Source organism: Erinaceus europaeus, chromosome 4 (assembly GCF_950295315.1).
Source record: "Erinaceus europaeus chromosome 4, mEriEur2.1, whole genome shotgun sequence".
Taxonomy (NCBI): Eukaryota; Metazoa; Chordata; class Mammalia; order Eulipotyphla; family Erinaceidae; genus Erinaceus; species Erinaceus europaeus.
The window spans coordinates 52,371,206-52,398,846 of NC_080165.1; the positions used below are offsets into that span (position 1 = coordinate 52,371,206).

The 27,641-nt window shown below is 39.3% G+C and overlaps 1 protein-coding gene across 2 annotated transcripts in view; it reads left to right on the forward strand.

The window, feature by feature from the left end:
* Window positions 1-18,044, forward strand: part of NEDD9 (neural precursor cell expressed, developmentally down-regulated 9) — a 230,497-nt gene extending 212,453 nt beyond the window's left edge. For both annotated transcript variants that reach the window (XM_060189366.1, XM_007539253.3), the window contains 5 exons: window positions 9,030-9,131; window positions 9,734-9,835; window positions 11,381-12,616; window positions 14,737-14,826; window positions 16,297-18,044. In XM_060189366.1, coding sequence (XP_060045349.1) covers window positions 9,030-9,131; window positions 9,734-9,835; window positions 11,381-12,616; window positions 14,737-14,826; window positions 16,297-16,806 — 2,040 coding nt within the window. In that variant the 3' untranslated portion in view covers window positions 16,807-18,044. The remainder of the gene's footprint in view (window positions 1-9,029; window positions 9,132-9,733; window positions 9,836-11,380; window positions 12,617-14,736; window positions 14,827-16,296) is intronic.
* Window positions 18,045-27,641: the final 9,597 nt, after the last annotated feature.

Consider the following 27,641-nt stretch of genomic DNA (forward strand, 5'->3'; position numbering starts at 1 on the left):
GAATTTTCTCTAATGGTTTTTACTAAAATTTTATGATCCAGATACCCTTATTTGATTGTTTCCCACAGTTGTTTGAAAAGTTTAATGAAGTGATCTGGCCTTAGGATTCTTTAAAAAATAAAAAAGGAGGAAGAAAGAAAGGAGAATAAAAGGGGGGAAAAGACAAATAGAGAGGGAGAGGGAAGTGGGAAAGAGGGGGAGAGAGAGAGAGAAAGAAGAAGGGAAAAAAGAGGAGGGGCAAGAGGAAAAGGCAGAAGGGCATTGATAATAAACTTCAAGTTGCCCTCTAAGCTTTGGCAAATCATTCTTGCTTTTCCTTCTAGAAACTTCAGTTTCCTTTAGAAGAGAAAATCAAAAGTCGGGAACAGGGAGGACCCCAGAAAGATGAGTCTGGAAATGCTGAGCCAGGGAGAACCTGTTTGCAGGCCATTTCTAGAGAACGCCTCGTTAAGAACACTCATCTCTGCTTTGTTTAGAAAAAGCTTTGTCCTGAAACTTATTGTTTCCTTCCCATTTTCCTCTTTAGTTATATTGTATTTGGAAGAGGTCCTTAATGTGTCTGTTATCTCTTTTGACACAACAAACCTGACAACATCATTGGATTAGACCCTTTCTTTTCTCTTTTTCTTCTTTCTTTTTTTTTTTTTAATTTATAGAAAGGAAACATTGAGAAAACCATAAGATAAGAGGGGTACAACTCCACACAGTTTCCACCATCAGAACTCTGTATCCCACCCCCTCCTCTGATAGCTTTTCCTATTCTTTGTCCCTCTGGGAGCATGGACCCAGGGTCATTATGGGGTGCAGAAGGTGGAAGGTCTGGCTTCTGTAATTGCTTCCCCGCTGAACATGGGTGTTGGCAGATCGATCCATACTCCCAGCCTGCCTCTTTCTTTCCCTAGTGGGGTGGGGCTCCAACACATTGGTGGGTCATCTGCCCAGGGAAGTCCGGTTGGCATTATGCTAGCGTCTGGAACATGGTGGCTGCAAAGAGTTAACGTATAAAGCCGAACAAGTTGTTGACTAGGATCAGGCCCTTTCAAAGCTGCCACCAAGTTCTGCCACATGTGCAGTTTGCTCCATCAACCATCATATCATCTCTCCCACTTAAACTTCAAGAGGTCTTCTTCTTAAGAGCAATTGATACTCATAGGAATTTGGGCCCAGATAACCTCATCTTTTTCCAGCTCTCCATAATCTCACCTGCAGGCATCTCTCGGCAAGTCCATTTCAAAATCTGCCCTGAATCCTGGGTTTCGGCAGTACTTCAAAATCTGCCTTGAGTGTGTTGTGTCCACTTGAATGTATTTGGGCATCAAACAAGTTTAAAGTGCATTTTTCTTCTATGTTTTTCATTCATAGAGCATTTCAGTCCAATATATATATATATATATATATATATATATATATATATATATATATATATATATATATAAAAAACTTTGTTGAACTCAACTCTGTCACAGGCTATCTTCAGTTTTATCCAAAGACCGCAAACACATGAGGCACTCAGACATCATTTCCCATTATGTTCTTTCATGTTAAAGCCTTCTAGCTGGCTCTTTGGAGCTTGGTCACTCCAAAACTAAATATTGCTTTAGCACCTGCTACACAAAAGGCTTCCTGAAAGCAGCAGGGGAGACCTAGTAGGGGTTTAACAATTGGAGCACTGTTTCCATTGAGTGGTTCCCAGCTCAAGTGTTAATTTCAAATGAAATTGACCCAGACAAGCACCCCATTCCAGTTCTGAGCTTTTCAGTTGTAACAGCTTTTCAATTGAGAAAAGAAACTGGTCATGATTTAGAGGTAACTAGCAAAAAGACTTGATTCATACATAAAGACAGACACCAAGCTGTTATTAAGGAAAAATAAATTCCCTCCTTAAAATTGAGAGGGAGAAATCTAGATGAGCACAAGAGCAGCATTAAGAAGGATTAACCTCAGACATAGCCTGTGAAGGTTTACTTTTAAGGCCAGGCTCAGTTTTCATTATATTGTTGCTATGCAAGTAAATAAATGAGCTCATTGCTACACCCAAACTGAGCAGAAAAAAAATTTATAGAGGATTAATAGATCCAGTGTAGGCAACACGTGGCTTTCCCTCTGGTCAAAGAAAAAAAAAAAAAGTAATCTTGGATTTTAAGTAGAAAAACTCCATAACTTTGTAGTTTCTGAAAATTGGATCCGAGTACAGACAGGCAGTAATTATAGTGATGATTCCTTTCCTGGCGTTTTCTTTAAAGAGAAAGGTTCATGGGCCTGAAGACAAAGAGGTTCTTATAAGATTTAATAAACACTGTGCTGACTGTTAATGTTTCTTAAGGATATTTAAGAAAAAGAAATCCTTTCCAACAAGCAGTCCAAGAAGTTTAAACATTTCTAAGCTAACAAAATAGCTCACCTGCATAGTGTGCTGCTTTGTACTTTGCCCTGTTTGTGCTGATCCAGATTCAAGCTCAGTTGCCACTGCATGGAGGAAGATTTGGTGCTGTCATCTCACCCCTATCTCTGTCTCTGTCTTTGTCTCCCTCCCTTCCCGTGTGTGCGTGTGCGTGTGTGTGTGTGTGTATGAAAGTCAGAGAGGGCACCCAGAGTGGTTAAAGCCTGGTAACAATAATGATATTTATATTTTCTATTGTCACCAGCGTTATTGATGGCACTACAAATCCACCACTCCCTATGGCCATTTTTTCTTTCTTTTTTTTTTTTTTTTCCTTCTACCATTCTCATAGAGACACTTGATTTTAAGCCTTAACTGAGATTTTTCTGGGCAATGCTGGTTTAAAGACTGGAATTAGTCTATAATTGGGTGGATTAACTTCTGGTTAATCATTACTTTCACATGATACCCTTCACGTCCCAATCCAAAGTGGAGAATGACTGTCTGGGTTCCTCATACTTGGTGATCTCTAGAATCCAGTGTTCTCCTTACTTAAGAAGCTACTAAAACTGAAATTAACCTCTCAGGTACCCATTTCACATAACCACTTCCCCTCCCCTCCCCCAGGGAGAAATTGCCTCAAAATTTGTAATTATCTCTATATATTCCTTCTCCATTATCAGATTTTGGCCGGGTAATTGTTTACTGTCTTTTACCTATTGGAGGCTATGAAAGGTCTTTGGCTATTGTAAATAATGCTACAATGAATATGGATTATAGATATCACTTCAAATATTTCAGGTTTTTAATAGATACTTAGGAATAGGATTAATTACTCACATGTTAGCCCTATTTTATCAAAGAAACTATACTTTTTTGATACTGGATGAACCATTTTAAACTCTCACCAACCATGTGTATGGATTCTATTTTCTCCCTATCTTCACCAGTGCATGGTGTGTGTGTGTGTGTGTGTGTGTGTGTGTGTGTGTGTGTGTGTGTGTTCTATAAATACAGTGAAATATTATTCAACCTTAAAAAGATAGAAAACTGGTCAAAGAAGCAGTTTAACTGGTAGAGCATTCAGCTTGCCTGCCTTCATGTCTCATGTCTTCAGAATTAGAGGAAGCATAGTTCTTGTCTCTTTCTGTTGTGTTTTATTCTGGTGTTTAGGTGCAAAAACAGAGTTTTGGTGGTTTTGTTTTTGTTTTTGTTCTCATTTTTACAGAACTCTGCCATGTGTCTCTGGCTTATGGTTGAGGACAATGCAGGTGTTTTTGTCCTTTGCAGGCTCCAGAATAGAGAAAAGGAAGCTATTTAACCCATAAATAGTTTGCACAGTTTATGGTACACTTGATCTGTCTTCTATGATTCTTGATTCCTCAATTTTCCTTGACATTCACTCTGCTTTCTTGGCTTCCTTGCTTGTCGATACCACCACACATGGCTGAAAAGACACAGTTCTCTCCCATTAATTCATACTTCCTACTCAAGCTAGAGCTGACTTACTGGGAAACTAACTATATCCTATAAAGGCAACCTCTGCAGTCTCACAACATCCTGCTTAAGAACACTCTTAAGTTTGCCTTTGTTTCAGTAGTGTAGTCAGCCAATATATGTATTAGATACTTACTATAGTCAAGATAAAGTTCTAAATCCTGTTGTTCCTTATATACAATGAAAAAGAAATGGTCTCTGTCCGCACAATGCAAAGAAAAGACATGAAATGAGATGCACTGAAACATTCAAATCGTAAGTGATAAATACCAAAAAGAGAACTAAGAATAATATGCTTGGGGAATTCTGAGGAGAGATATATTTTATCTGTCTGGAAAAAAAAAATCTTCATAGGAGAAAGGTAGTCAGCTTAACCTTGAAAACTGATTGGATTTGAATATGAGGAAAAGAAGAACTACATCTTGGACAAAGACACAACATGAAAAAAGGCACACATGTGTGATGTGCAGAGCATTTATCAAGCATAGTGTAGTTCGATCCTGCCAAGGCAGAATGACGGAAGAGCTTGCTGACCCTGCCATAGGGACTTTAAAGTACTGAGTCAGGAGGAGGACAGACACACAGAGATGAAGGCTGAGTCTGGCAGCTTTGGAACCAGGGACATATTTATCTTGGCCAGAAATGGTTCGAAATATTTGAGTCAGTTTTGAAAATCAAATTTCACAGAATAATCCAGATTCCTGTCTTCTCCTGAAACTTTGAAAGACCTGGCAGCATAGGGATTATTTTCTCGGCATAGTATTTGGCTGAAGCTAAGGAATGGTTGCCCTCTTTCAATCCACTCTCAGTTCTATCTCAAGCACAGACGCCTACCTTGGTTTTCCCTTTACTCCATCTGCTCAACTTTGGAAGTATCTTGGCAGATGGCCTCTCTTGTTATAAATGCAAGTGAAGAGAATGACTCTTCTGCAGATGCAAGCCCAGGCCAACCAGACATGAAGATGTGAGTGACAGACCCTTAAGAACAGCTCTTCCAATTCCCTGACTCTCGTATATTTTGATTTTCAGTGTTCCTTAGTCTTCACTGCTAACCCTAATACAGTCTTCAAAATTTTGAGACAGGGAAGTATTTAAGGTTATCTCTAAAAACTGTCTATGCTGCCCAGCATCTGAGGTTGACAACAGTGTGAGTCAAACACATCAAAGCATGGGATGTGGGAGTCGGGAGGTAGCGCAGTGGGTTAACCGCATGGCGCAAAGTGCAAGGACCAGTTAGGATTCCAGTCCAGCCCCCGGCTTCCCACCTGCAGGTCTGCAGGCATCTCTCTGTCTCTCTTCTTCTCTATCTCCTTCTTTTTCAATTTCTCTCTGTCTCTATCCAATAACAAATTTTTTAAAAATTGAAGAAAAAAAAAAAGGAAAAAAAGCATAGGATGTGGCAAGCAGCTTGTTTATTTGCATTTATACAAGAACTGACATAACCCTACTCTTTGGATTTTTGATCCTGCTCAGCCAGGGCCCAGTCATATACATTTATTAAATAGCTACTATCTGCCCATCTCTACTTGGTAGTTCTTCTAAAATACCATTGGTAGGCTTCTGTGAGTTGACAAGAATGGTATACTAACAAGTCAGGAAGTCAGATTTCTCACCTGAACAGAAAATTCACATTTGGAAAATGCAAATGCTCTCTTAGTTGGAAGCAGTCTAGCAGTAGTTGGTCACAGAGCCCTGGGAGTACCCACGCTAGTCCTTATAATGACAGATCAAATAAACCAAGAGATCAATTTGGTAATTCCTAAGTCTTAACCTCTATAAATGTAAATAAATGTACAAAATGAAAGGAATGCAGAAAGGAAAAACTAATAGAGAAGAAAAAGAAAAGAGAAACTTGACTTGAATTCATTAAAAAATTAACATTAAAATGTCCTCTGTGACCCATCCTACTAGGGAAAGAGAGAGGCAGACTGGGAGTATGGACTGACCAGTCAACGCCCATGTTCAGCGAGGAAGCAATTACAGAAGCCAGACCTTCTACCTTCTGCAACCCTCAATGACCCTGGGTCCATGCTCCCAGAGGGATAGAGAATGGGAAAGCTATCGGGGGAGGGGGTGGGATATGGAGATTGGGCGGTGGGAATTGTGTGGAGTTGTACCCCTCCTACCCTATGGTTTTGTTAATTAATCCTTTCTTAAATAAAAAAAAAAAAGAAATAAAAAAAAATAACTACAACAATAATAAAAAAGCAATGGCAACAAAAAGGAAAATAAATACATATAAAAATTTTAAAAAATGTATACTGTATATAGCTTTATGAATAAAAGCTTACTGTCTATAGCTTTATGAAAAAAAAAAAATGTCCTCTGTATCACAGTTCCTTCAATGAATCTTAATACAAATAATACCCAGAAGAATCCTCCCAAACTTTACATCTCCTTAGCCAGATCTTGATGTTCCTCTTAGGCTTAGGTTTAGGAATTCTGGAGTAGTCAGCTGAGAGGGAGAAAGAGAAAGGGAAGATGAAGGGAGAGAGGAAGGGAGAGAGAGAGAGCCAGCAGCACTATTTCACTGCTCTTAAAGTTTTCTCCCTACAAATGAGGGCCAGGGGCTTGATACACTACCACCCAGCCCTTAGAAAGTTTATGTTGTTGTTGTTTTTGTTTGTTTTGCTTTGTTTTGACTACTGTGTCAAGCAGAAAGAAAAGGCCTTAGAGAATCATAAAAATGGGTTGGAAAGATGCCATAATGGTTATGCAAAAAAACGGGTCTTCAGTTCAATTCCTGGCACTAACAAAAAACAGACTTCAACAGTACTCTGATTAAAAATAATAATAACAATTAAAAAAAACCAGAAAGGTACCATAATGATTATGCAAAACAGTTTCCATCCCTAAGACTTTAAGGTCCCAGGATCAGTCCCTAGGACCACTATAAACCAGAACTGAGCAGTAATTTGGGAGAGGGACACACACACACCACAAAACTGTGGTCAGCACTTTTCTCTGAGGAGAGAACACATATTGGCAAAGTGATCCAAGCAATGGGTTGAGGAGATGAATGAGGAGATGAATGTCTAAAACTTGAAAACTTCCAGCCCTTGTTCTATCAGATGCTGTAAAGTGAATATCTGTATGCCATGGATGTAACTGATCAGCTTCATGACACTGGCCCATTTAGAATGTCATTTACAAACCAATGTAAATGTGATAGTAACACGTGGAAAGCTGAAACCCAAGGAGGTTGTATTTTGCTAGATTCTCCCCACCACAAGTGGTTTTTACCATCTGTTTCTTTTAATGCATAAACAAGGAAAATGACTGGCTTGGAATGCAAAGTTTTTAAAAAACCAGATGACCACAGGCATCCTCTAAATGAGAAAGACTGAGCAAGTTGGGTTTCCGTGACATTTGTCAGGAAGTGAAATGTTAAATACCAGGAAGCATTAATTTTCTCTGCCAAAGAAGATCCACAAAGGCCAGGAAAAGTCTTGTCCGTGACCCTGCCTGTCTGAGGTCATGCCATATGTTTGCATTTCTCCAAGGACTATTTCAGATAGCAACCTCACTCCCTCAAGCTCCCAGTCCCCCTCCCTTCTTTTTAAACTAAAGACAAAACCCATTAAGCTGGCCTTCAGTATAACTAGCCTTGGTTTTCCATTAGCATTATTACAAACTTGGCAGCCTTGGACAAAGTCCACTCTTAGAAACTTTTAAACTGAACAAAAGCTGAGTTGTGAGTAGGTCTTTTTACAAAGCTAAAATAAAGAGCTATAAATAGAGAAGCTGATGAGATAGACTAAGAGAAGATACTTCATTTCTCTCCTGGCTAATAGTATTATAAAAAAAAAAAATGCAGAGAGCAATAGGAGCAGAGTGTATTTTTCTTGTGCAAAAGGCATCCTTCTTTACGAAAAAAGATCTGTTATCCAGAATACAGTGTCTGCTCTATAAAATGGTTCTGTGTGCTCCATGCCAACAAACCTTAAAGCAATAGATTTCTTTTCTAAACCCGAGGGCAGTGGAGAGATTTGACAGGATGCTGACTACATACTAATCTCCTTTACCTTCACTGCAAGAAATAACCAGCCATAGGTTGCAAGGATTTAAAACCAAATTGAACTTGGGCATTTTAGAACCCTGGAGAGAAGGGCATTGGTGCATTTGGCTATGTTCCATCCATTTCAGCATAAGACAGATTCAAGCATTTTTCACATAGCTCCGTAGGCAGCCTGACGCCAGAGTTTTCACATCAGAGAACAGATAAAAGAGGAAGCCTTCTTAGGGAACAACCAACTCCCCTTAATTTGTATTGTCTGTTCTTCAAGATGTCAATAATTTAAGCAATACTGAAGTAGTGATTGTTAGTGATTGGGGTGGAGAGGAGGAACAGGGATTATATACTATTAAGACATTATAGTCTTTTAGGCCTGGGAGGATTCACTATATTTCAAAATGAGTACAAGTTCAAGTAACTTCCCTGTTCATGCTAAGGACATCAGTGAATTATATAGCGTGAGCCTGTTGGGTGAGATTTATTGCACTGCCATTGCTTCCAGATGCCTGAGTTGTGATGAGTACAAATTGACTTCTGGAAAACGGGAAATGATTAGAGACTGAGCTCGATTTCTGGTGGTTCCCTGACTCAATATTTCATTTGTTTTATAAGTAAGAGTGAAAGTTCCTGGGGGCTTCAAAGGGCAGTGCTATTTGAACATTAACTTTATGAAAAGTACTCTAGTGACCTACGGAATCTGAGTTTAATGTCAGTAATGATGTGGCTCCTGGGGAGGGAGGTATGAGAGGAATGTTAAGTGATTGAACTCTATTTGCATTATTCACTCTACAAATAGTCTCAGTCTATAAAAAAATATTTTTCAGTGAGTTAGGCTTTTAATGCTGTAAAGGAGGTGATCTCAGACTTTCATAATTTCAAAGTCATTGGAAATTAAAACTAGAACCAACGTTGAGGTGACTGTGCTACCATGGAGATAGGATAGAGCTATTTCAGGGGCTTGTTCTCATGGAGATTCAAAAAGTATTCAAAAGTTTACTGACCTGGTATCTCCTTGTCTTCTTCCTTTTCCCTCTTCATTCTTTCTTTTCTTACTTTTTATGGGGGAGGAGTGGCTGATTGGAAGGCACTCAGGACTTGGGCTTGAAATTTTACACCTTTCTGTCTTCTCACCCACAGGTGATAACTCCAGTGAGGACAGGCCTTGGCTATGTATATGAGTACCCATCCAGATACCAAAAGGACATCTATGATATTCCTCCTTCTCATGCCATTCAAGGGGTAAGTACCCTTAATGTAATACCCAGGGAAGAGGAGCTTTTCAATGTAATTGTCCTTAATTTGGGGCTACCCAGGAAAAGGAAGTTACAGATGTGTTAATAGTTTACTTGAAATTTTATTTTAGTTGTCTACACAAGCCATTTTAGCTATTGTTTAAATTATGGTTTCTAGATTTGCTCTATTAGGAAATCTGGGAAAAAAAATCTGAAAAATAAACTTTTGTTGTTGATTATTTTATTTCAGGAATTACAAATATTAAACTAGTTTTAAATACAAACTGTAGCTATTTCATCTAGGAACATTTTTATATTCAATTTAAGTCAAAGAATATAAAACTTAAGAAGAAACATTTCACCAACCCTTTTTTACACAAAGAATAGTTAAAGATTAAGTTTACATATGATAAATAAAATCATAATTAAAGCTTAGTAATGTGAAAAATGACAAGTATGAGACATTTATGGTTATGCAAAGATACTCTCATTACTGACGCTCTGAAGTCCCAGGTTCAATTCCTGCACCACCATACCAAAGCTGAGTGGTACTCTGGTTAAAAAAAAAAAAAAATCATTCTGGGTAACTCAGGTGTTTCTTTTTCTTAGGTATATGACATCCCTCCATCATCAGTGAAAGGTCCAGTGTTTTCAATTCCAGTAGGAGAAATAAAACCTCAAGGGGTGTATGACATTCCTCCTGCTAAAGGGGTGAGTTGCTACAATACAGCAAAAAATAAGGAGAGAGAGAAAGAGAGAGTATGTGTGTGTATTGGAATACAAAAGGGGGAAATCTAAAGGAAAAAAGCCACTGTTGGTGAGAGAGTAAGCAAGAGTTAGAAAGTAAAAACTAATGTTTAAAAATAACTCTAGGAACCATGGTGGTTATCCTTGAGGGTGAGGAGGGGCACAGAATTTTGGTGGTGGGCACAATGTGGAATTATACCCCTATAATCTTATCATCGTATAAACTACTAGTAAATCACTTACTTTAAAAAAATGGGGGAGGGGTGCATCAGGTTAAGCGCACATAGTATGAAGTGCAAGGACCCAACAGAGAATCCGGGTTCAAGCCCCTGGCTTCCTACCTGCAGGGGGGTTTCATAAGCAGTGAAACAGCTCTGCCGGTGTCTCTCTTTCTCCTTCTCTATCTCTCCTTCCTCTCTCAATTTCTCTCTGTCCTAGCCAACAAAATGGAAAAAATGGCCACCAGGAGCAGTGGATTCGTAGTGCCGGCACCAAGCCCCAGCAGTAACCCTGGAGACAAATAATAATAATAATAATAATAAGATAATTCTAGGAATTCTTCCCAAAAAATAAGCAAATCAAAAATCATAGCCAATAAACACTTACTATTTACTAATTGAAGATAAAATAATCTGGTTTGGGAGTGGGGCTGTAGCACAGCGGGTTAAGCGCAGGTGGCGCAAAGCACAAGGACCAGCATAAGGATCCTGATTCGAACCCCGGCTCCCCACCTGCAGGAGAGTCGCTTCACAGGCGGTGAAGCAGGTCTGTAGGTGTCTATCTTTCTCTCCTCCTCTGTCTTCCCCTCCTCTCTCCATTTCTCTCTGTCCTATCCAACAACAACAACAATAATAACTACAACAATTAAAAAACAAGGGCAACAAAAAGGAATAAATAAATAAAATAAAATTTAAGAAAAAATTTTTAAAAAATAATAATAATAATCTGGTTTGACAAGCAACTAATGTAGGTCTTATTTATATAGGGCGTGTGTGTGTGTGTGTGTGTGTGTTTATCAACACATTTAATTCACTTATTTATCCTCTGGAGTATGGCTATAAAGGAAATAAAAATATCTTTATTATATGAATAAGAGAATTATTTCAGACACCAAAGCAATTTATTTAGCATCATGTCGTTAGTAGGTCAGAGCAAGGCCTCATGTCATCTAACTTCTACTCTGGGAATTACACAAGGAAAGATACCCAGGAAGCTGGTTTGGATTTTGTTATTGTTGTTGTTGTCATTTGGGGGGGCGTTTTTACCAACTCTGCGAGAGTAACTCAGCCAAGTTCTACACTCTTGGCATCTTTGAGATCATGGGAAGGATGCACTTGTCAATAGTAAGGAAGTAGGAAGAAAGCAGAACAGAACCTTGGAAATAACTGATGTTAGTAGCACAGCGGGGGGGGGGGGGTGACTAATAGAGGAGGTACCAAACAGATTGAGAATTCTGACTTTCATTTTAATGTCATGTTCAGTTTCCTTCATTATTAATTTACTTTCCAGGTATATTCCATTCCACCTTCTGCTTGCCAAGATGAAGCAGGGCTTAGGGAAAAAGAGTATGATTTTCCCCCTCCAATGAGGCAAGCTGGAAAGCTAGAAGTCAGACCTGAGGGCATTTATGACATCCCCCCAACCAGCACCAAGTCAACAGAGAAAAACCTTCACATAAAATATAACTGTGATGCCTCAGGAACTGCTGAAAAGGCAATACGACGACACCTAGCCACACCTCTGAACCATCTGCCCACACAGCTGGGACAGTCAGCAGGTGCTCCAAATGACGCATATGATGTCCCCCGAGGGGTTCAGTTTCTTGAACCACCCACAGAAACCAGAGAGAAAGCGCACCCTGAAGATAGAAATGGTGTTTATGATGTCCCTCTGCACACCCCAGCAGACACCAAAGGCTCTCAGGATGTGGTGGACGGAATCAACCGATTATCTTTCTCCAGTACAGGCAGCACCCGGAGTAACATGTCTACATCTTCGACCACCTCGAAGGAATCTGCATTGTCAGCCTCCCCATCACAGGACAAACGGCTCTTGCTGGATCCAGACACAGCCATCGAGAGACTTCATCGGCTCCAGCAGACCCTGGAAATGGGTGTCTCCAGCCTGATTGCACTTGTCACCACAGACTGGCGGTGTTATCGATACATGGAACGGCATATCAATGAGATACGAACCTTGGTGGACAAAGTAGAGCTGTGCCTGAGGGACTATCTCCACTTTGCCAAGGGAGCTGTAGCAAATGCTTCCTGCCTCCCAGAACTTATCCTCCACAATAAAATGAAGCGGGAACTCCAAAGAGTCGAGGACTCCCAACAGATTCTGAGCCAAACCAGCCAGAACTTAAATGAGTGCAACTGGTCCCTGAATATTCTAGCCACCAACAAGCCCCAAAATAAGTGTGATGATCTGGACCGGTTTGTGATGGTGGCAAAGTCAGTGCCTGATGATGCCAAACAGCTCACCACAACCATCAACACTAATGCTGAGGCTCTCTTCAAATCAGGCCCTGGAAATTCACGTGTGAAGAATGGGCCTGAGAGCATCATGAACTCCACAGAGTACCCTCATGCTGCTTCCCACATGCTGTATTCCGGAGAACATAAGGCCCAGGGTCTCAGCAAACCATTGCCCCCAAACTTGGGCAAGGACCAACTCCCTGACTATAGCAGCAGTGATGGCTCTGAAAGGAGCTGGATGGATGATTATGATTATGTCCATCTACAGGTAAAGAAACTATATTCATAAAGCATCCGTGTTCATATTCAGAGGGTCTGAGACTCATGTTTATAAAGTTGTTAAGCTAGACTAGCAGAGGGTGAGTAGTAAGCCAACTGGCTCACAAATGAGAGGCAATGTTGTGCTGCAGGACAAACACTGTCCTAAGAATCCTCAGTGCTGAGCTCTGATACTAAGTGTGTGATGATAACTTATAACCTTCCTGGCCTTCATTTCTGCATTTTCAAAATGAATAAAGCATAGGATTGGAATCCATTTAAATGTCTCAAACAAAGACATTCCTCAAGTAGTATAGTGGCCCCTGTGATAATCATCCTAGTCCACTTATATTTGCATTTTACAATATAGTATCACTTTATGTTTGATTTGAGGGTAAAAAGAGAGAGAGAGAGAAGCCTGTGGACTGGGCGCTGGTATAGTGGAAAAGCATTAGACTCTCAAGCATGAGGTCCTGAGTTCAATCCCCAGAAGCATATGTACCAGAGTGATATCTGATTCTTTCTCTCTCCTCATGGTTTTCTCATCAATAAATAATAAAATATATTTAAAAAGGAGAGGCTTCACTTTTAAAGAAAAGAAAGCTTAAAGCCTTTATATTGGAAGATTTCTAAGGCTTCAGCAATTCAGAGATGTGTGTGTGTGTGTGTGTGTGTGTGTGTGTGTGTGTGTGTGTGTGTGTAAGAAACAGCCTCACCTCACAGCTCTGGGCATTTGACCTATAATTAGATCTGCAAATAGAAAATTGGGCAATGGTAGTCTACCTTCTATAAGTAGAAATTCCACCAATTTGACCTGGTACCAGTTTGCACTTTCATTTTGGGGGAATTAAAACATTCTGCCAATGCCCATTATTTAGAATGTGGCTATCTTACTGTCACTCTTTTGTCTCAATGGAGAACCACTGATTCTCCTGAGAACTACTACACTATATTACCAGATAACAGGAAATAGAGAGCTGAACCACATTTAGTGTTTACTTATTATTTTACAGGCAGATAGAAAGGAGAGGAGAATAGTAGATATAAAGGGAGAGAGACAGAGAGATACCTGCAGCACTGTTTATCACTTGTGAAGCTTCACCTGTGCAGGCAGGGACCAGGAGAGCTTGAACCTGAGTCTTCATGTATGGTAATTAAGTGTGCTTAACCAGGTGTGACACTGCCTGGTCCCAAGTTTGATGGGGGAGGGGGTGTTGTTATTTTGTTTGTTTTGCTTTTTTTTTTAAATTTTTTTAGATGATTTTCTTTTTTTTTTAAGATTTTATTTAGTTATTAATGAGAAAGATAGGAGGAGAGAGAAAGAACCAGACATCACTCTGGTACATGTGCGCCGGGGATTGAACTCAGGACCTCATGCTTGAGAGTCCAGTGCTTTATCCACTGCGCCACCTCCCGGACCACTGTTTTGCTTTTTTAACTACCACTAAGTTATTACTCAGTGCCAGCACCATTCCCAGTGGCCATTTTTTCCTTTTTTTTTTTTTCTTTTTTCTATTTTACTTGATCAGACAGAGAGAAATTGAGACAGGAAGAGGAAATAAAGAGGGAGAAAGAAAAACAGGCACTTGCAGGTCTGCTTCGCTACTTATAAATTGTTCCCCCTGCAGGTGGGAAGCAAGGGTTTGAACCCAGATCTTGGCACATGGTAATGTGTGTGCTTAACCAGGTGCCCTACTGCCCAGCACCTTGGAGGAAAAGTTTAAGAGAAAGTAAATTGAAGGCCTTAAACATTTGCCTCACTGGTTGTCAACTCTATCCATTTGGGTATAATATATTAGTTTGGTATAGAGTTGTAGATGAGTTGAAGAAATTGGTAGTGTAATATGTACTACATTAAATCTGCAGTAAGACTTATGAGTCCATATATAATCTATTAGAAAGAACCCTTATAGAGAAAGTGTCTGAGAAATAGGAGTTTAGGAGGTTTGAAAGGAATCTGACTGAGAAACTCATGATTTCCGTCTAAGGTTCATGAGGCCTAATTGGGTATGTGGGAAATTGCCAAGGCAGTGGAAAATGAAATTGTATTTACATGTCTATCAATGAAATTGTTAGTATAAATGAATCATAGTAGTTATGTAATGTTTTCTTTATGTTGAAAAATAATAGGGTAAGGAGGAGTTCGAGAGGCAACAGAAAGAGCTGTTGGAAAAAGAGAATATTATCAAACAGAACAAGATGCAGCTGGAACATCATCAGGTATGTTCAGTCAGAACAAAGATTATTTGATACTGAAAAGACTTAACCTCGTAGTAATAAGGTCTAACTTCAAAAGGTTGTGATCTTGATCCTTCCAGCACTCTTTCACATAAATGAGATCCAAGGTACATAATAGGGTAAAAGATCATAGAAAAGATTTAGAGCTTTAGAAATCCAACCAGGTGTACCCAGATTACATCCAAATTATAGCAGTTTCCCCAGGCTAAATCTGTATACCCATTATATTAAGGTTATTTAGTTAAGACTATTGGTCTCAAGGAGCAAGACACACACAAATAGACTTTACTACGTTAAAGGCCATAATAGGGGGGTTCTAAGTAGGATAGAAAATGATGACACAACCAAGTCCAGTGAGAACTAGGACTAAAAATTATCTTTTATTTTCTTCTTTATATCATTTGCTTCTCTTTAAATCTCCTTCCTCCCCACCCTATTTTCTGACAATTTCCTCTACTTATCTACTCAGTTGACTCCCTTGTAATATGGCAAAACTCATGACTAGCCAAAGCCTTTTCTGTGAAGAGCTTTCCGACAATAGATTGTTAAATTCCCAAAAATGACTGACCCATCTCTGTCAATCTATTGATCTGTACTTATCTATCTCTTATCTAACTCAGGACATAGATCGTCCTTACCTACAATAAATCTCTCCTGAGACTTAGTACCATAACTGGAAATCATTGTCATTATAATTTAAATAGCACACCAGCCAGGAATGAAGAGAAGAAAGGTGAACACACGCTGAATCTGACTCTGTGGGGTTCTTTTCTCTCGGCAGCATTGGAGGACTAAGAGTTATTATGCATAATTAGCATGCAGATTTCCTTATAGATATTGGTTTCCATAGTGCATATATATTTATTTTCCCTGTGGTGCTGGATAGTAAGAATTATAAGAAGAAGTGGGGGAACTAGAAAGGGGCCATAAACAGTCATTTATCTAAGTATCTTGATGGGACAGAATCAAAACTTTCTTCAAGGAGGAGCAAGCTGTTGGGGATTTACTTGACAGAGTCTTACTTTTGATTTCCCTTACTTCTACTCAGCATTTAATAAACATCTACATAGAGCCTAGAGTATGCCAAATACTGTCCTGTGCACTTTTAAAATATTAACTCATTTAACCTTCATAATCCTGTAGGTAACAGAGCTAGGTTTTAACCCAATACTGCTGTCTAGTCTTAAGAGCAGGTGAGACCAGTCATCTAATGATAGGTCAGAGCTGGAGAATTCTTAGGGATCATCCTTCTCAACCTCCGCAATACAAGTTTGGTTTTTTTTGAGAAAAAAAAAAAAGGTGGTCAGGTGAGGAACAGGGCAACTTGACTAAGATTTCCTGTCATCTAACAATGATTTGTAATGAAAATCTCTGCCTTTTAACAAGAGGTCCTGGGTAATTTCCAATGCCACACATTACCTATTCTAAGTGAACTCTGGTTCTTGCTTGCAGTTAAATCAGTTCCAGTTACTAGAGCAGGAAATTACTAAGCCTGTGGAAAATGACATCTCAAAGTGGAAGCCCTCTCAGAACCTTCCAACAACAAATAGCAGCACAAGTGCTCAGGACCGGCAGTTGCTCTGCTTCTACTACGACCAATGTGAGACCCATTATATTTCCCTTCTCAATGCCATTGATGCTTTCTTCAGTTGTGTCAGCTCAGCCCAGCCCCCACGGATCTTTGTGGCACACAGCAAGTTTGTCATTCTAAGTGCACACAAACTGGTGTTCATTGGAGACACTCTGACAAGACAGGTTGCTTCCCAGGACATTCGCAACAAAGTCATGAACTCCAGCAACCAGCTCTGTGAACAACTCAAGACTATAGTTATGGCGACTAAGACGGCTGCCCTCCATTATCCCAGCACTACCGCCTTGCAGGAAATGGTACATCAAGTGACGGACCTATCCAGAAACGCACAGCTGTTCAAGCGTTCCTTGTTGGAGATGGCGACATTCTGAGAAAGAAAAAGGAGATAAGGGGGACTCCATGAGTTACTAAGGAAAACTGGAAAACTATCTGGTTTTTGTAAATGTTATCTATTTTTTGTAGATATTTTATATGAAATATTTTAACATGAGTTTTAAAACATTCATAAATCCAGGGACCTAGAGGGGGATTTTTTTTTTCTTCTGTGGTTCTTATGTACATACTTAAGAATTTAAGATGTTAAAAAGAAAAAGAGAAGAAATTTGTTCACATGCAGGAATATGCCAGTGCATTCATGTTTGTAAATGTTTGTCTTATACATTCCATTTAAAAATGAGCTAAAAAGCACCTTAGTAAAAACCTTTTAATGCTGCATTTCTTAAAGAAAACATATCTGCTAATTGTAACATTGTTCTATATATATTGAGTGATTGTTCTGAGCCTGTCTCCAGAGTGTGGGAAGTATAGTATATTTGCAAGCATTCACCCCCCTCTCCAATAATGAAACAGAGCATAACTTGCTCTTATTTTGGAACCCCTCTATTAACACTGACCATTTGAGCATATTATATCAAAATGCCTCACTTAAGGTTGTAAAAGCTCTATTCAACAGAAGTGTATGTTAATCCATGCTCTAGTATTGTAAATGCTGGAGAAAGGAAGATCTAGTGTATTTAGAGATCATGATCCTAGGTAGGACTAAATTATTTCACCTCTGAGAGGATTCCATAAGTAAAGGAAAGCATGTGTCTCCTGGACTTTTTTTCTGCACTTATAAATCAACTGGTCTTGAGGTTTTTCAAATGGTGTTTTTTAGGTTGTATGCAAATAACTATTATTTGCCGCAAGAATCCATAAAGATATATCAGGCTATAGTCATCCACAAAAAGAAGGATGGTTCTACCCTCCCATTCTAAGTGGAGACCTTTCTGATTCTCAGCATTCATGTAAGGGACACTACTCCCATCACCTGGGGGAAATAGACCAGTTATTTGGGTTATTTAAACATTAGCGTCACCAAACTACATACTATTCTAAAACAATGTATTATTCAATCTTGTACCTTTCTTACAACATGCATGTGCAGATCCAGCACTCAGAGCAGCATTATGAACTCCATCTAATCCTTACAACTCTGACCAATGCTCCTGTGTATGCAGCCCTCCTCTGTCCATTCTAAAACATGTCCTACCACAGATGCTTATGTTTGCATTGCACAAGCACACCAAAAGCCATCAGATTCACAAATGGAGTAAGTGAAGTACTTCCGAACTGATGGGTAAAGGTATTTATTTATACATTATTACTAAGTCAATAAGGACCTTGTCTATGGTCCTTTAGTCCAGCTCTTATTTGATGGTTTAATTCCAGCCTATTTTAAAATGTTTTTTGTTTGTGACATATGCTTGATCAGTTAAGTTTGCCTGTTTTAAACAACCAAACCATTAGAATAGAAATGGATTAAGAAAAAAATAAAACCTCAATATGATTTTTAAAAAAAATCAGTGAAACATGACAGAAGGTGCTTTTCAAAACTGCAAATATTGTGGATCTCAAGTTCTATTCTACCAAAAGAAGATGAAAAGTTTTGTTTTGTTGTGTTGTGTTGTGTTGTGTTTTATTATATGACAAGTAGTGTGGGGGAAGGGTTGCTAAAAATCAACACACTTGAAATTTAAAAGTGTGTTTTTATAGATTTCATTGTATGTGTGTATTAGTTAGGAGATGACAGACTTGTTCTAAGAGGTGGCATTTCACATTTTCAAAATTGTTTATTACCTTCTCTGCCATCTTGTATGTAGAGATTTTTTTTTAAGTCATTAAAATTTTAGCTCTGTTATCACAGACACTGGGTTTTCTTTTGTCTATTTCTCTTCTTGTCACAGAATTAAAGTTGACTCATTTTGGCATTTCTAGCATAAGAAGCTAAATCATGGGAGTCGCGCGTTAGCACAGCGGGTTAAGCACACGTGGTGCAAAGCTCAAGGACTGGGATCTGGTTCAAAACGGTGCAGTGGCGTCGCTTCAAAGGTGGTGAAGCAGGTCTGCAGGTGTCTGTCTTTCTCTCCCCCTCTCTGTCTTCCCCTCCTCTCTCCATTTCTCTCTGTCCTATCCAACGATGACAACCTGACTTCCCCGAGCAGACAACCTCACCAAGGTGTCCTGGAACCCCACCTCTCCATACCCCTGCCCCACTAGGGAAAAACAGAAAATAGGCTGGGGGTATTGATTGATCTGCTAATGCCCATGTCTAGTGATGAAGCAATTACAGAAGCTAGACCTTCCACCTTCTGCACCCCATAATGATCATGGGTCCATACTCCCAGAGGGAGGAAGAATCGGAAAGTTTCCAATGAAGGAGATGGGATATGAAACTCTGGTGGTGGGAATTGTATGGAATTGTACCCCTCTTATCTATGGTCTTGTCAATCATAATCAAATCAACTTTTAAAAAAGGGATACATTTCCTCTGCACTGTACCTACAAGGTAAACTCCTATTAATTCATCAGAGCCCATCCTAAATGTCCCTTCTTATTTCTTAGATTACCTTCAAGGAAAAGTAGTCGCTTCCTTCTGTTTTATTATTTAAGCCCTCTACCATCCAGCTCCAGGAGTGAGTGTTCATCAGCATCTTCCTGGTCATTGTGATTGGTCTGAAGATTATTGTGTGACCCAACTTGCTACAATGGCAGTCAGTTCTGCAACTTTTGCTGGAACTAAGACCACCAAGTTGCAGACGCTATCATTATTCCATCCTGCCCCAGGGCAGATGACCTCACCAATGTGTCCTGGATCCTCATCTCTCCAGAGCCTTACCCTACTAGGGTAAGATAGAAACAGGCTAGGAGTATGAATCCACCTGCCAACATCCATGTCTAGCAGAGAAGCAATTACAGCAGCCAGACCTTCCACCTTCTGCACCCCATAAAGAAAGTTGGTCCATATTCCCAGAGGGATAGAGAATAGGGAATCTTCCAATGAAGGGGACACAGAACTCTGGTGGAGGGAACTGTATGGAACTGTACCCCAGTTATCTTACAATCTTATTAATCATTATTAAATCACTAATAAAAATTTAGAAAGAAAAAAAAAAGAAAAAATGGCCACTGAGAGCAGTGGATTTGTAGTGCAGACATCGAGCTCCAGCAGTAACCCTGGTGACAAAATTAATATAATTAATTAAATGTTGTATAAAATTTTTTAAAAGGGAAAGAAAGAATGCAAAGGATGGAGGGGAGTCTGTCAGGAGCAATGGAATCATGCAGGCACAAATACCTAACCAGGAACTTGGAGACTGGGGAAACAGCCTCACAGTTCCACAAAAAAAAATGTCTATGCCTGAAGCTCTAACCTCCCAGAGCTTTGGGAGGTAAGCAGGGCTTTGGAGAATATCTCTCTCTCTCTCTCTCTCTCTCTCTCTCTCTGTCTCATTTTCTCTCTAATAATGCTGGTGGAAAAATGAATAAAGAGGGTATGTATGAGATGTTTCTATGCATACAAAATTCTACAAAATGCAAGCTAATCTAGTGACAGAAAACAGGTCAGGTGTTCAAGTCCTTAGTCCCCACCTGCTGAAGGAAAGCTTTCTGAGTGGTGAAGCAGGACTGGTGTTGTCTTTGTGTTTCTCTGTCTATATCCCCTTCCCTCTCCATTTCTGGCTGTCTCTATCCAATAAATAAATAAACCATTTAAAAATTAAAAGGGAGTCGGGCAGTAGCGCAGTGGGTTAAGTGCAGGTGGCACGAGGCACAAGAACCGATGTAAGGATCCTGGCTCGAGCCCCCGGATCCCTACCTGCAGGGGAGTCACTTCACAGACAGAAAAGTAGGTCTGCAGGTGTCTTTCTCTCCCCCTCTGCATTTCTCTCTGTCCTATCTAACAATGACAACATCATCAACTACAACAACAATAAAAAACAACAAGGGCAACAAAAGGGAAAATAAATAAGAATTTTTTTTATATCAGAAAATTAAAAAATAGGTCAGTAGTTGTCTTGAAATAATAATGATGAGAGAAATGAGTCATAGAAGACCTCAGAAAAAAACTTTTGAAAATTATTAGAAATACTCATTTTTCGCTCTCCTCTCCCCAATCAACTAGGAATACCAAAGGAGACCACCCAGGACCAAAACAAGACAGGACTAGAATGACAACAGGAACCCAGTAAATCACCCATGAGTACAAACACACGTGGCTGGTGACAGAGAGGAGAGAGGAGCCTAACAAGAGATTAAGTGACTGCTAACAGTTCAGCAGTTTATCAGTAGAGACACCACCTCCAGTCTGCTCCACCAACAAGGGGACAGCTTAAGGGAGGAGAGGACTCCCCAGAGACTCACCAAGTGCAACTCTGAGTCTCCATTGCTACTGCCCTCAGAATCTGGAGCAGCGACAGGGAGGGACACCAGGGGACAGAGATCTAACCAAGAAACTCAGAAGACCTATACCTCAGTGGCATAGCTGAGGGGCTGTGAAAGTCTCTTTGCATAACCACTGGATTCTCTCTGCCACACCCTGCTTTATCTCTTGGTCAGGAATCAGTGATTAAGCTAAGAAGCCTATTGATAGTTTAAAATCCCTCAGGCTACCATACCCTACAGGGAAGGAAAAAAAAAAAAAAAAAAGACAGAGGCTTTTAAACCACTGAATTCGAACTCAGGGATTGAAATAACTGTTAACTTCCACCACTGTGGACCCTTTAATTAAATTACTTAGACACAAGTCAATCCAGGCAATAGTGGTCAATAATTTGAAAAGTACTGATAAAGGGAACTCATAACATAATATATAAAATGGTTAAAACAACAAGAAAAAATATTGGAGACTCGAACCAGGACAAGAGTCCAGCTAAAAGTCCTCCAGAGGGTGAAGCACAAAACAACGAGTTCAACATCCAAACATTAGCTAAGGAAATAATAACAGGAGTGAGTAAAGAATTTGAAAAAATTGTAATCAGAAATGCAGGAACAACAAATGAGAATATGGAAGAAAATTCTAATTATCTCATGGTTATTAGAGAGCTGAAAGCTGAAATCGCTGAGCTAAGAATGCAACTAGCTGAACAAGCTAAAACAGTATCAGAGCAGGGCAACAAAATAGATGAACTCCAGAAAACAGTAGAGGGCAGAGAGAATAGAATCCATGAGGCTTGAAAGGAGAAAGGAAGGAAGGAGAAAAAAAAAAAAAAAAAAGAATCCATGAGGCTGAAGACAGAATTAGCAAGATTGAGGATGAATTAGAGACAACTAAAAAAGAAATAAGATATCTCAAAAAGAGATTGAGAGATGCTGAAAACAACAACAGAGTCCTATGGGATGACTTCAAAAGAAACAATATACGCATTATTGGCTTACCAGAGGAAGAAAGAGAAGGAGAGGAAGAAAACATTTTCCAGGCCATAATAGCTGAAAATTTCTCTAGTCTAGACAACACCAAAGACATAAAGATTCAAGAAGCCCAGAGGGTCCCAAACAGAATTAACCCACCTAAAGACACCATGACATATCATACTTAGAATGGAAAGGAATAAGGATAAAGAAAGGATCCTCAAGGCTGCAAGAGAAAAACAAAGAGTCACCTACAAAGGAAAACCCATAAGATTAGCATCAGGCTTCTCCAAACAAACACTACAGGCCAGAAGAGAGTGGAAAGATATATATCGAGTGCTCAATGAGAAAGGCTTTCAGCCAAGAATACTATATCCTGCTAGACTGTCATTCAGACTAAATGGAGGCATCCAAACCTTCTCAGACAAGCAACAGTTGAAGGAAGCAACCATCACCAAGCCTGCCCTGAAAGAAGTTCTGAAAGGTCTCCTATAAACAACCAGACCACCAGAAATAGGACATATATCAAAACACTCTAAAACTCTACAAGAATGGCGTTAAAATATCTTCAATCTTTGATATCAATAAATGTCAATGGCCTGAATTCACCTATTAAAAGACACAGAGTAGGAAGATGGATCAGAAAACTCAACCCAACAATATGTTGTCTACAGGAAACTCACCTAACTCAACAAGACAAACACAGACTTAAAGTAAAAGGATGGAAAATTATCATACAAGCCAATGGCCCACAAAAAAGGGCAGGAACAGCTATTCTCATATCTGACATGATAGACTTTAAAATAGATAAGATTAAAAAATATAGGAATGGACACTACTTAATGCTCAGAGGATCAGTCAATCAAGAGGACTTAACAATTATTAATATCTATGCACCCAATGAGAAGCCATCTAAATACATCAAACTTCTACGGAAAGAGCTACAGCAATATATTAACAATAACACAATCATAGTAGGGGACTTCAACACCCCACTCTCTCAACTTGAAAAATCTTCCAGGAAGAAAATCAGTAAAGACATAAGGGAGCTAAATGAAGAGATAGATAAACTAGAACTATTGGACATTTTCAGAGTCATTCATCCCAAGAAACTGGAATACACATTTCACTCAAATCCACATGGATCATTCTCAAGGATAGACCATATGTTAGGCCACAAAGACAGCATCAGCCAATTCAAGAGCACTGAAATCATCCCAAGCATCTTCTCAGACCACAGTGGAATTAAACTAACACTTAACAATCAACAAAAGATTAGTAACAATCCCAAAATGTGGAAGCCCAACAGTACACTTCAAAACAAATTCTGGGTCAAAGAGGAAATCAAGGAAGAAATCAAAATGTTTTGAGAGTTCAATGAAAATGAAGACACAAGCTATCAAAATATTTGGGACACAGCTAAAGCAGTCCTAAGAGGGAAGTACATAGCTATACAAGCACACATTAGGAAACAAGAAAAGGCACAAATAAACAGCCTGATTGCACATCTTAAAGACCTAGAAGAAGAACAACAAAGGAATCCTAAAGCAACAAGAAGGACAGAAATCACTAAAGTTAGGGCAGAAATCAATAACACTGAAAATAGTAAAACCATACAAAAGATCAATGAAAGTAAATGTTGGTTCTTCGAAAGGGTAAACAAAATCGACAAACCTTTAGCCAGACTGACAAAACAAAAAAGGGAGAAGACCCAAATAAATTGGATAGTAAATGAAAGAGGAGATATCACAACAGACACCACAGAAATTCAACATATGCTCTCCTCTCCCGGATCAACTAGGAATACCAAAGGAGACCACCCGGACCAAAACAAGACAGGACTAGAATGACCACAGAAATCCAGTAAATCACCCGTGAATACAAACACGCGTGGCTGGTGACAGAGAGGAGAGAGGGGCCTAAGGAGAGATTAAGTGACTGCTAACAGTTCGACAGTTTGTCAGTGGAGACACCACCTCCAGTCTGCTCCACCAACAAGGGGACAGCTGAAGGGAGGAAAGGACTCCCCAGAGACTCACCAAGTACAACTCTGAGTCTCCATTGCTACTACCCTCAGAATCTGGAGCAGCAACAGGGAGGGACACCAGGGCACAGAGATCTAACCGGGAAACTCAGGAGAAGACCTATACCTCGGTGGCATAGCTGAAGGGCTGTGAAAGTCTCTTTGCATAACCACTGGATTATCTCTGCCACACCCTGCTTTATCTCTTGGTCAGGAGTCATTGATTAAGCCAAGAAGCCTATTGATAGTTTAAAATCCCTCAGGCTACCATAGCCTACAGGGGGAAAAAAAAAGGCTTTTACACCACTGAACTCCAACTCAGGGATTGAAAAAACTGTTAACTTATATAAAATGGTTAAAACAACAAGAAAAAATAATGGAGACTCGAACCAGGACAAGAGTCCAGCTAAAAGTCCTCCAGAGGGCGAAGCACAAAACAACAAATTCAACATCCAAACATTAGCTAAGGAAATAATAACAGGAGTGAGTAAAGAATTTGAAAAAATTGTAATCAGAACTACAGGAACAACAAATGAGAATATGGAAGAAAATTCTAATAATCTCATGGTTATTAGAGAGCTGAAAGCTGAAATTGCTGAGCTAAGAAGGCAACTAGCTGAACAAGCTAAAACAGTATCAGAGCAGGGCAACAAAATAGATGAACTCCAGAAAACAGTAGAGGGCAGAGAGAATAGAATCAATGAGGCTGAAGACAGAATTAGCAAGATTGAGGATGAATTAGAGACAACTAAAAAAGAAGTAAGAGATCTCAAAAAGAGATTAAGAGATGCTGAAAACAACAACAGAGTCCTATGGGATGACTTCAAAAGAAACAATATACGCATTATTGGCTTACCAGAGGAAGAAAGAGAAGGGGAGGAAGAAAGCGTTCTCCAGGCCATAATAGCTGAAAATTTCTCTAGTCTAGACAACACCAAAGACATAAAGATTCAAGAAGCCCAGAGGGTCCCAAACAGAATTAACCCAGACCTAAAGACACCAAGACATGTCATACTTAGATTGGAAAGGAATAAGGATAAAGAAAGGATCCTCAAGGCTGCAAGAGAAAAACAAAGAGTCACCTACAAAGGAAAACCCATAAGATTAGCAGCGGACTTCTCCATACAAACACTACAGGCCAGAAGAGAATGGCAAGATATCTATCAAGTGCTCAATGAGAAAGGCTTTCAGCCAAGAATACTATATCCTGCTAGATTGTCATTCAGACTAAATGGAAGCATCAAAACCTTCTCAGACAAGCAACAGTTGAAGGAAGCAACCATCACCAAGCCTGCCTTGAAAGAAGTTCTGAAAGGTTTCCTATAAACAACCAGACCACCACAAATAGAACATATATCAAAACACTCTACAACTCTACAAGAATGGCGTTAAAATATCTTCAATCTTTGATATCAATAAATGTCAATGGCCTGAATTCACCTATTAAAAGACACAGAGTAGGAAGATGGATCAGAAAACATAACCCAACAATATGTTGTCTACAGGAAACTCACCTAACGCAACAAGACAAACACAGACTTAAAGTGAAAGGATGGAAAACTATCATTCAAGCCAATGGCCCACAAAAAAGGGCAGGAACAGCTATTCTCATATCTGACATGATAGACTTTAAAATAGATAAGATTAAAAAATATAGGAATGGACACTACTTAATGCTCAGAGGATCAGTCAATCAAGAGGACTTAACAATTATTAATATCTATGCACCCAATGAGAAGCCATCTAAATACATCAAACTTCTACTGAAAGAGCTACAGCAATATATTAACAGTAACACAATCATAGTAGGGGACTTCAACACCCCACTCTCTCAACTTGACAGATCTTCCAGGAAGAAAATCAGTAAAGACATAAGGGAGCTAAATGAAGAGATAGATAAACTAGAACTATTGGACATTTTCAGAGTCATTCATCCCAAGAAACTGGAATACACATTTTACTCAAATCCACATGGATCATTCTCAAGGATAGACCATATGTTAGGCCACAAAGACAGCATCAGCCTATTCAAGAGCACTGAAATCATCCCAAGCATCTTCTCAGACCACAGTGGAATTAAACTAACACTTAACAATCAACAAAAGATTAGTAACAGTGCCAAAATGTGGAAGCTCAACAGTACACTTCTTAACAACTTCTGGGTCAAAGAAGAAATCAAGGAAGAAATCAAAATGTTTCGAGAGTTCAATGAAAATGAAGACACAAGCTATCAAAATATTTGGGACACAGCTAAAGCAGTCCTAAGAGGGAAGTTCATAGCTATACAAGCACACATTAGGAAACAAGAAAAGGCACAAATAAACAGCCTGATTGCACATCTTAAAGACCTAGAAGAAGAACAACAAAGGAACCCTAAAGCAACCAGAAGGACAGAAATTACTAAAGTTAGGGCAGAAATAAATAACATTGAGAATAGGAAAACCATACTAAAGATCAATGAAAGTAAATGTTGGTTCTTCGAAAGAGTAAACAAAATCGACAAACCTTTAGCCAGACTCACAAAACAAAAAAGGGAGAAGACCCAAATAAATCGGATAGTAAATGAAAGAGGAGATATCACAACAGACACTGCAGAAATTCAACATATCATGCGAGGCTTCTATGAACAACTATATGCCACCAAGCTAGAGAAACTGGAAGAAATGAATGATTTCCTAGATATCTACCAACTTCCAAAACTAAGTAAAGAGGAAGTGGATAACATGAACAGGCCCATCACAGCTAATGAAATTGAAACAGTTATCAAAAATCTTCCCAAAAATAAAAGTCCTGGACCAGATGGTTTTACAAATGAATTCTACAAAACTTTCAAAGAAGAACTAATACCTCTACTTTTAAAAGTCTTCCAGAAGATTGAAGACACTGGAATACTCCCTGCCAGCTTCTATGAAGCCAACATCACCCTGATACCAAAAGCAGACAGGGACACAACCAAAAAAGAAAACTACAGACCAATATCTCTGATGAACATAGATGCGAAAATATTGAACAAAATTCTAGCCAACCGGATACAGCAGTATATCAAAAAGATTGTTCATCATGACCAAGTGGGGTTTATCCCAGGCATGCAAGGTTGGTTTAATATACGTAAATCAATCAATGTGATCCACCACATCAACAAAAGCAAGATCAAAAACCACATGGTCATATCAATAGATGCAGAGAAAGCCTTTGACAAAATACAACATCCCTTTATGATCAAAACACTACAAAAAATAGGAATAGATGGAAAATTCCTGAAGATAGTGGAGTCTATATATAGCAAACCTACAGCCAACATCATACTCAATGGTGAAAAACTGGAAGCATTTCCCCTCAAATCAGCTACTAGACAGGGCTGCCCACTATCACCATTACTATTCAACATAGTGTTGGAAGTTCTTGCCATAGCAATCAGGCAGGAGCAAGGAATTAAAGGCATACAGATTGGAAGAGAAGAAGTCAAACTCTCCTTATTTGCAGATGACATGATAGTATACATGGAAAAACCTAAAG